Raw genomic sequence first — 10,000 nt, forward strand, 5'->3', positions numbered from 1 at the left:
TTTCACTGGTGTCGTTAAAGTTGTGAAAACAGTGAGAAAAAATATGCCTGTCGTTTCCGTGTAGACGTGGCCAGAGAGAGAGAGAGAGAGATAGAGAGAGAGAGAGAGAGAGAGAGAGAGAGAGAGAGAAGAGCGAATGGAGAAAGAATGAGTGAGATATGAAGGCAGAGTACTAAAAGAGACATCACAGTGCAGGCTGCCACTAAAGTGTCACAGCAATGTCCATGGCGAATAGTGAGAAGCATAGTGGGGGCGCAGAGAGCGCAGACACACACACACACACACACACACACACACACACACACACACACACAAGCACACAGACACAAGCATATACACACACAAGCAAGCACACAGACACAAACATATATAGACACGCAAGCACACACTCACACACTGAGTGATATGCATAGTGTGGGCACAGTAAGCACACACATTCACCCCCCCCCTCTCTCACACACACACACACACACTCTTTCTCTCACACACACACACACACGCACACACACACAAACACACACACACACACACACACACACACACACACACACACACACACACACTCTGGAACATAAACCACCCTGCCCTCCCACCCCCTGTCCAGTCTCCCTGAGAGGCTGGCCTGCTGAATAGCCCTGTCTGTTCCACACTCACCCCTTCTGCCCCCCCAACCCTCTTGCCACCCCCTACTCCCCCATCTCTGCCTGGGGCCAGAGCAACGACCCCGCGTTCCCCTGCGCTCCGTCCCAACAAAGCCGCTCTGTTCCGCCACATTCGGTTCCGTCCTGTGTTGTTCCATCTAGTCCAGTGTCATCTAACCCGTCACTGCACTGCCCTGTGCAGTGAATCACAGGGCTGAGCTTTTGGTGTGTGTGTGTGTGTGTGTGTGTGTGTGTGTGTGTGTGTGTGTCTTATGTCCCAACCCACCTCTCTCCATCTCACCACGTCTCTCCACCTCTCTCTTTCTCACTATATATCCAGCTATAGTTAGCCACCTTTTTTGTGAATCTCCATGGTAGTTTTTTTGTTTTGTTTTTGACTACCGGTACTTCTATGACTATCTGGATTTGTTTTCATTTTTTTTATGTATATTTTTACTTTTTACTTTAACTTAGTGGTTATATTTTTACCTTGATTGGCAATGTCTGTCTGCAAAACCAAACTACACTAAACATCCCTCTTTCTATATCTCTCAACCTCTTTCTGTGTTTCCACCCCTCCCCTCTATCTCTCTGTCTGTCTCTCTCCATCTTCCTGCATGGTTTTCCTCAAGCCTGTCGATCCAGTCTGCTTTTCTCTCTTTACCTCTTTCTCCCCCCTCTCTCTGTCTCTCTCTCTCTCTCTCCGTCTGTCTCTCTCTCTCCCTCTCTCCCTCCCTCCGGCTGTGTTGGTTTGCTGTGATGCCACCTTGTGTCCTGTCAAGCAATCGCTCTCCTCTCTCTCAGACGCCTGTTTCCTAGAGAGCGTCTCAGCTGCAGAGCAGAGCAGCCCCCTTAAATAGCCTCTGTGTCAGTCTGTGCCATCCACACAGTGCTTTGTGTGTGAGGCATGTCTTGTGTGTCTCTTGTGGCAGATTTGTCCCTTTAGACTGTTGTGTTTAGGTCAGGGGTGTCAAACTCATATCAGGCAGTGTTGGAATTGTTATTGCAGACTTGTTGGAATAAGACCTCACGGGGGCTGTCATTGTCGTGGTCATTATAATTTCTCTACATGGGTATCAGAGTGTTGTTCGATGATATACTTCTTTACTATACCCACTTATGAGCAAACTAGTACAAATCATGTACTGCTGTCATATACCGCTGTTTTCCTCTTAAAATACCCTACTTCCATGTCAGTTTTTTTTTCCTTTTTCCTTTTTAAGGATGGTTTAATCAATCTATCATATCATAGAGATATTGCTTATTATACATTGTTGAAGACAACTGGATTTGAATATCTTTTTTTTCTTTAATTTTCTCTTCCTACCCAAAACATGATCTGGCCCCCGGGCCTTATGTTTGACACCCCTGGTTTAGGTGCTTTGGGTTTTGCTACCTGACTTTGCTCTGTCTATGAACAATGCTCTAGGTGTCACTGACAGGTGTCCCACTCTTAAAGGGCCACTTTGCTGGTCCACACTTGTGCGTTTGTGATTGTTTATTATCCCCCTGTACATAGAGCACAATGTTCTATTCAACTCAAGTTCAATTCAAGTTTATTTATATAACACTATTGCTGCCACTGACAGATTTATTGCACCTTTTAACAGCCCCTGTGCCAGTCTGTGTGTGATTCTGTCATCTCTTAAGAATCAATGCTGTTTGTGTCACTGATGATGTACATTACTACATAAACCAGGGGTGTCAAACATAAGGCCTGGGGGCCAGATCAGGTGCGCCAGCAGGTTTCATACGGCCCCCCAGATGTTTTGGGTAGGAAGAGAAAATTAGAAAGAAAGATATTCAACGTGTTTTTTTAGTAATATCTCTATGATATGATGGCTTGATTAAACCTAGTGTAGCACTACATCCTCAGGAAGGAAGAAGCGGAAAAAAAAACATGGAAGTAGGGCATTTCAAGAGAGAAAGAGCAGTATATGACAGCAGTGCATTATTTGTACTTGTTTGCCCATAAGTGATATCATCAAATAACACTCTGACACCCATGCAGAAAATGATAATGACCATGACAATGACCATGACAATGATGGCCCCTCACGGGGTCTCATTCCAACAAATCTGACCCATTGCCTAATATGAGTTTGACACCCCTGACATAAACTGTCTCTTGTTTGAGTGGTTGGCATTTGCCTTTGGTTGCAGTGTGTGACTGATGTTATGTCTCTTCGGCTCATTCTGCGACCTTTGCCCTTTTGTGTCCAGGTGTGGGAGTTCCGCTGATGCTGACGTATGTCTACGGCGTGGTGCCGATGTCGCTCTGTCGAAACGGTTGGTGCAGACCGCAAAGCGAACGGCCCGAGGCGCATAAAATTCAGCTGGAGGACTTAGCCAACTGTAAGTCTTTCTGTACATTTCAAAACAGGAACAAAAATACAGTTCAATCAACACAGAAATAGTGGAATTTTAGAATAAAGATCACAAATTCATTCAAGTTAAATGAAAATAATTCAATTTCAGTGCTTCAGTTCAGATCTTCACAAAGCTTCTAAACATGCATGAAATTGCAAAAAGGGACCAAATCATGAAAATAGCAATATTATGTGTCGGGAAAAAAAGCCAGCCTGTTATGAAGAATGGCTTGTTTTCCTCATGATGGTTGACCTCTGTATGCTATGCAATAATGGTCAGACAAGCTGATTTAGTTGCTGGAGTGATGGAGGGCCGACATAGCAGACGCTCACCAGGGGACCGTGGGCAGTGGGCAAGAGGGGGCATAAAGCTGGATCATGAAATTTAATTAGATTAAATTAGGGCCCTTAATCTGCTAGTAAGACAGGACTCATACATAGGATTAGTCTCAAATGACCTCACATGTATGAAATAAACCTGAATGCCAAATGCCAGCGCTCTTTCTTCACCGTTTTGAGATCCTCTTCACACTGTTTTTAGTCCAGAATTGCAAATACTAAAACACATAGACTGAAACGCAAGTCGCTCACTCAACTCACTGAGGATGCTGTTGCTTGACTCCACAAGAGGTCATAATGTAATACCATGCAATTATCCGATTATTCTTGTAATTTAGAGTGTGGAACAAGTAAATTTGATTTTGGCAGAGAGTATATAGACACATTGTTCTCAGTGTGGCTGAGGTTGGAGGGAATTCACTGGAAAAAACATCAGCAGAAAGTTGAACAGAAAGCAGTTTGGCTACAGAAACATGAAATAACTGTAGCCACAAAACTGACAGCCAGAAGTCTCATGTACCAGAAATAAAATGAAGAAATAGTTTGAGAAGATTGCCTTAACAGAACTTCAGCAGAGTATTGAGTAAAGAAATCAAGCATGCATACATAAAACCAGAGGTGTAGTGGTAAAATAAGAGGTGGGTGAACTATGAATTCTGTAAGATCACGGTAAGGTGGAGGTACTGCCATGCGGTATCGGATTTTTAAAAAGCCATTCAGAACATGTTTGATGATAGTGGAGGTTATTGTCCAATGTTTAACAATACCAATGGTATTAAATTATTCCTAGAGTGTTGACGAGTGTACATATTGTGTATTGTGGATAAAACAGTGTGATTTTTTTAATGTTAAAAGCTGCAATTGGTGAATAAACTCTTTTGAGAGGTGGATAAACTCTATTTCTGATATTTCAGAGGTGGATAAACTGTGTTTACTTGCGTTTAGCCTCCACTACATCCCTGCATAAAACATATACTGTACTTTTGTACATAGAATAATGTGTTTACACTCAATAGGTATTCTGAGATCACGTAACTGAAGCGTTCCGTTTGTGCAGCGTATGCTGCAACAATTAGCTTCCACTATAATGAATAGAACTGGCTACACCAGATCTTATAGCAGCGTCTACAATCAGAGAAAAAAATAAGACCAGTCTTCTAAAACTATTTTAAGCCGTGTGAATGGAACACTTCAATTGCACACCCAGTATAGCTCGGCTGTCAGCCATTCAGGTTTTTATGACACACAACAGACCTTGAATAAACCTTTGCTAGTCTTCTTTTCTCTGTTGACCTCAGGAACAGAGATAATCTGACCTGTACAGACCTAGGCCTGACCAAGGCCCAAGGCACTTGATTTGATATAATAACATTTATTTATTTTGGTGCATGCTGTAATCCCCCTATTAGATATCCACACCCATAATGCATTATGCATGGGCAGGGGAGACAGCAGGCCTTGTAGTTATAAAGTGTGGCACCTTTGTTAAAACACAATACATCATCTAATTCCACACAGTATGCACAGCATATCAATTTCAATGGTGTCAAGACAGAGCACTGAACATCATAGAGAAGTATTAATGAATGAAAAGTGATGGCAATTGATCTATGTGTGTGTTTGTGTTCGTGTGTGTGTGTGTGGGGGGGTGCGCGTCTGTGTGTGCATGTATATATATATATATATATGTGTGTGTGTGTGTGTGTGTGTGTGTGTGGATGTGGGAGGGGGTTACAGTAGAAATATCCCAGATTATAGCTATCTCTGGTGCGGAACTGGGCCTCACCCGGAACAGTACCGCGTCAGAGTCGGCCGCCATCTTGGATCAGACCATGACATTATTGTGTGGCATTTGCTTAGCTATCAGCGTGGCCCAATCTGATGAGGTTTCAACTTCTCTTGAAGATCTTCTATTTTCTCATGTAGTCAGTGACCACTGGACTGGTCAGCCCAACCCGGCGCTCAGTGACGCCAGCTTACAGGAAGTCAGCGTCGCCGTGGAGAGTGTTGCCATGGAGGTCGCCGGCGTAGCCTTGCCTGGCACCAGCGCCGTTCTCACGCCGTGCCCCGATTCCCCCAACGACTCCTTGCCGGGCGACTGTGTTGTGGCCGTGGAACGAGTGGAGGACGAGGAGGAGGATGAGGACGAGCAGTCGGAGCCGGAAGCAGAGTGTGCTTTCAGTAGCAGCCAGACGTTTGCCTTGAGGTAAAACACTCACTTACACTTTACACTCACTTACACTTTACACTTCCCCCTCCTTTTTTGCCTTTCTACGTTTACCTGAACAGGACAGTGAAAAGTGGCAGGAAGTGAGTGGGAGAGGCAGGGAGATTTCATTCTATTTCTACTTTACTTTATTATTTTAAAACATACCATACTACTACATTGTGTCCGACAGGGACATAAACTATTCTTAAAGGGTTCAAATAGCTACAGTGTTTCACCAGGATTGAGAAATTAATAGAATCAAATGGTTGCACTTGTGTAAAGGTATGCATATGCACTTTGTCATTTTGTCAAAATGTTTGTAATTTAGAAGAAGACAGTATTAGTGTGATGGCTGTGTGCCTGTGTGTGTGTGTCTTCCTCATCTCATCTCTTGGCCTTTGTTGTCGTGTGACCACAGGGAGGGGACCAATATCGAGGTGCGGGTGGAGATCGAGGCACAGCCCCGCGGCGCTAGGCAATCCAGCCTCAGCAGCGTGCTCTCCAGCCGGAGCCTGTCCATCGAGTCCCTCCACCAATCCCAAGAGCCGCTGTGTGCCTCCCAACTGGCCGGGGAACGAGACGTCCCGCCCACATCCGAGACGGACAGCGTCTGATCCCCGCTGTCCCATCCCAGGCTGACCACGCCCACTGCTTCTTCCAGCCACTTGACTCTTTCTGTGCCTGGAAGCGGAATGGGTGACAATAAGAGACACGAGAGAGAGAGAGAGAGAGAGAGAGAGAAAGAGAGTGAGAGAGAGTGAGAGAAATGACTTGAAGATATGGAACAGAAAAAAACGAGGCAGCTGTCAATGCCATAAGGAGGATTACAGAGAAAAACAAGCGGAAAAACAACAGACTCATATCTTAACGACAGAGAGCATGTTTGTCAGCTAGTTTGATGGGTGCTTTAGCCCTAAGTTTTCTGTCCTCTTCTTTTTTTTAATTTTAAAATGTGATTTAATGAAAGATTTGCCTCTTCGGATGCGGTTCTATTTTTATTATTTATTTGTTTTTAACATTCCTTTTAGCTGTGTTCTAGGAGTTTGACGCCATACTGATTTATCCCTTGCACCATCAGACTAACTCCTCTCCTGAGACATTTCCAATAGTTTAGGAGCATGATTTCCTCTGCAAGGGCGTGTGTAGCCAAAATGGGACACAGTGCAGTAGCCGTACCCCTACCCTGGCGGAGTGGTGAGAGAAGCAGAAGTTATCCTTGGCCACACACTACAGGCACTACAGGCTACCAAGACACAGGGTTTGTAATGGGGGTTTCCCATATGGTGTCTCTCATGGGGTGCGCTCTTCAATTATGCAAGACATTCTTACGTAATGGCCTCCGGCCTCAGTGTCCCACTTCCCACTGCGACAGTGAAGACGTACTGGCCCCAGAATGGGTCTCTCCAGATTTAGTGTAGCCCTCATTAAAAAAAAGTCACTTTGTCTGCTGCAAAATGGAACTGTCTTCAGTGTGTGCCACTAGAGGAACCCGCTTACATGTTATCAGTTCTGATTAGCCTCTATTTACAGAATTGAAAAGGTTGTCTGAAGAACCAATTAATGAGGTTCTTTGCCGATCATCATCATAAACATAATGACCTTGGTGGGTCTAAGCAGAACTTAATATGGTTCTTTTATTTGGGAATGAGCCAAAGAACCTTTTTTGTTGTCCTCCCAAAAAGTCTAGTTCCTAAGAGTTTCTTCTTGAGCAGTCTGAGGCCTGTGAAAACCAGAACACCTAATGATTTAATGATTGAACTCTCACTGTAATGACATCATTTAGCACTGGCCCACTAAACTGCTCTGCCATGGTCCATTCGGCTCCCCCTCGGCTCACTTACAAGCTCAACTGATGTGAGGGGAGAAGGGTGTCTGCGAATGCCGGCTGAGAAACATACCCTATAGTTGCCATTCTCAGATGGAGAACAGGTTTAACTAGTTCCTTAATATAAAATAACAGCTCCGTCTAGAACCTTTTCCAACTAACCCCTTTTTTGCACTTCTGTTAGCGAAGGTTCTTCACTGACATTTTGCTGTAAAGTTATCTGCAAGGGTTCTCCATACAATTCAATGGTTTTCCATAAGAGCTGAAGGGCTTAAGAAGGTCCAAGACCCCTGGACCAGGGCTGTAGCAGGACGTATGCATTTTCACATTTACAAATAGTCAACCAATCGGAACATGTGTAAATGTATGACTAAATTGATGGATGATGGGGCCTGAACTTTTTTTTTGTTTCATCATTTCCTTTCACATGAAGACAGCAATTGTAATAAACCGGACTATCCTGCGGCACAGTTTGACATCTCCATGCTTACAATCAGCCGGCCTTGCTGTAGAGCAATAGTGACGTCACCAGCGAGGAGAGGGGATCAAACATGGCTGTACCCCCCCACCCCCCGCTTCCTCTCAGATCTGGGCACCAAAGGTCCACGGGCCAGACACCAAAACTTCAGCATGCCAGCTGCTGCAGCTATCGTACCACTCTCAGCTATAGGAAGTCCACACATGGTAGAGGAGAAAACAGACTTTAAAAAAAAACAAGATCAGCAGGTTCCTAGGAGACATCTTTACTGGTCTACAAGGGTGGCACTGGAAGGGCGGGGGAGAGGGTAGACACAAGCTGATGCTTAAATAAAGATTCCACCATGGAAGATGAAACACTACAGTCTGTGTTGTTGTCTTATGCTAGCCTACATTTTATTCTTTATTCTAGTACCATCTATAGGCTACATCACAGTATGTTTTATTATAAACAGAATGGCTGTCTATTTGTGCTATGGTTTGTGTCTTATTTTACCAAGTTATTACAAAACCCATGTTGGATTTAGACACGGGATTTTATGTAAGATTTTAGTGTAGTAATTGGTAAAGACCTACAGAGGGCGCCAGAAGAGAGCAGAATAAATTGGCTTCCTTTCTTCCGGAAATTGAAAATTTACCAAGGATATCTGCGTATTTGTGATGGCTTCAGGGATCCTATAAAGAGATTCCACTTTTTTTGTTCTCTCTCATGGTCAAACTTTATTTGGCCATTCATCACTGATTAGGCTATCAACAGTGTTTTTTTAAGATTCAACAGATTGTCTCATCTATCAACAGATCTATCAAACAATCAGTCAAACTATCTATCTACCTGTATCTTTCTGTCTTTCTTTCTTTGTATTTGCCCCACAAATGCACTTTATTAGCAAAAAAGCAAAGCCTAACATAAGCTTGCACAAGTCTAAAGACAGTTGAGCAAAGCCCTGGATCTAGACCACAATAATTAGGCATTCATATTTTCATAACAAAGGCATTTGAAATAGGGAACTTATCCCCTCCTCCAATTCAAATTGCAATCACCGCACAGCGGATGTGGGTGTGGCGGTTGAATGCGCACACCTCCCTCCCGTAGCTCGCCCACGGGTTAGCCCTAATAGACGCGAATGGGTTAAATCCCCGTGTGCGGCGCATCATTGTATTTGTACCATTCCGGGGACGGCAGAGAATTCAGCTCTATAGGTAGGTTGTAGCTCAGCGTATCACAGTAACGCCCAGCGCGTAGTACTCCACCGTTTTTCCGCTACACAGTGGGAGCCTGCACCTGACATCAGGACACCTTTCAGCATGGATGCACTAAAATCTGCCGGGAGAGCTATAATCAAGAGTCCGGGAGTCCCGCGACACACATGGGGCACTTCCAAACATGAAAGTAAGTGCTGCTGTTCTTACAGGGAATGTTAACGTCAGCACGACAGAATTGTTCTCTGACCACCCGGTTTAATTCATTGGACAAGAGGGCAGTTGTCTAGGTGCAGTATGCAATCTCAGGATGCTTTATCACCGCAAGTTGGTGAAAACGAAAGTATTGGAGAGTTCATCATGTAGCATGTATATTCTGTATCATTTGTAAGTTAAAGTAAGCTAATTGATAATTTGTTAATGGAGATGCCATTAATGAATTCGTTATGTGCTGCACCTTTCATTTTCTCCACACATCCTGATTCTTTACGGGTCCTAATGCAGATCAGTTCTGGTTCACACCTCACGCCTCTCACTCACTGATGCCCGCTGAACTGGTTGCTCAGCGTGTGCTCATTCAGTTCTCACATCCTGTCACATCCAATTTATCTCACTTTACCTGCAATGTAGATTATTTGCCGTTACAAATAAACCGTTTTTTTTGCTATTTATTTTGTTACAGTTTTCTTCTTCAAACAAAGGGATAATACAACAGGCAGAGGGATGTAATACCATATAGATATTTTACGAATTTGACATTACAGTAATCGTGTTGTCTTTAAGGTTTTTAAAGAACTACATTATTCATGTAGACAAACAGATTTTTCTGACATTTGGGGACAAAAGGAGAAGGAAGAGCATTAAACATTTATGCACTTTTCAGGCAGTGTAATGACTGCTGTCCTGATGGGAGCGCTGCTGTCAGGGCACGACTTCTTAT

The 10,000-nt window shown here is 43.9% G+C and overlaps 2 protein-coding genes across 4 annotated transcripts in view; both read left to right on the forward strand.

The window, feature by feature from the left end:
* LOC143110031 (E3 ubiquitin-protein ligase RNF19B) overlaps positions 1-8,327 on the forward strand; it is a 24,390-nt gene extending 16,063 nt beyond the window's left edge. For 2 of the 3 annotated variants that reach the window (XM_076272858.1, XM_076272859.1), the window contains exons 8-10: positions 2,865-2,996; positions 5,255-5,555; positions 5,977-8,327. In XM_076272858.1, the coding sequence (XP_076128973.1) occupies positions 2,865-2,996; positions 5,255-5,555; positions 5,977-6,172 (629 nt within the window). In that variant the 3' untranslated portion in view covers positions 6,173-8,327. The remainder of the gene's footprint in view (positions 1-2,864; positions 2,997-5,254; positions 5,556-5,976) is intronic. The other variant, XM_076272860.1, reaches the window with a different exon arrangement.
* Positions 8,328-9,165: 838 nt separating this feature from the next.
* LOC143110308 (low density lipoprotein receptor adapter protein 1-B) overlaps positions 9,166-10,000 on the forward strand; it is a 50,591-nt gene continuing 49,756 nt past the window's right edge. The window contains exon 1 of the mRNA XM_076273193.1: positions 9,166-9,250. Coding sequence (XP_076129308.1) covers positions 9,166-9,250 — 85 coding nt within the window. The remainder of the gene's footprint in view (positions 9,251-10,000) is intronic.

Source organism: Alosa pseudoharengus, unplaced genomic scaffold (assembly GCF_046254945.1).
Source record: "Alosa pseudoharengus isolate Yale_2024_CS ecotype anadromous, Long Island Sound unplaced genomic scaffold, YU_APseudo_1.1 YU_APseudo_1.1_scf_7, whole genome shotgun sequence".
Taxonomy (NCBI): Eukaryota; Metazoa; Chordata; class Actinopteri; order Clupeiformes; family Clupeidae; genus Alosa; species Alosa pseudoharengus.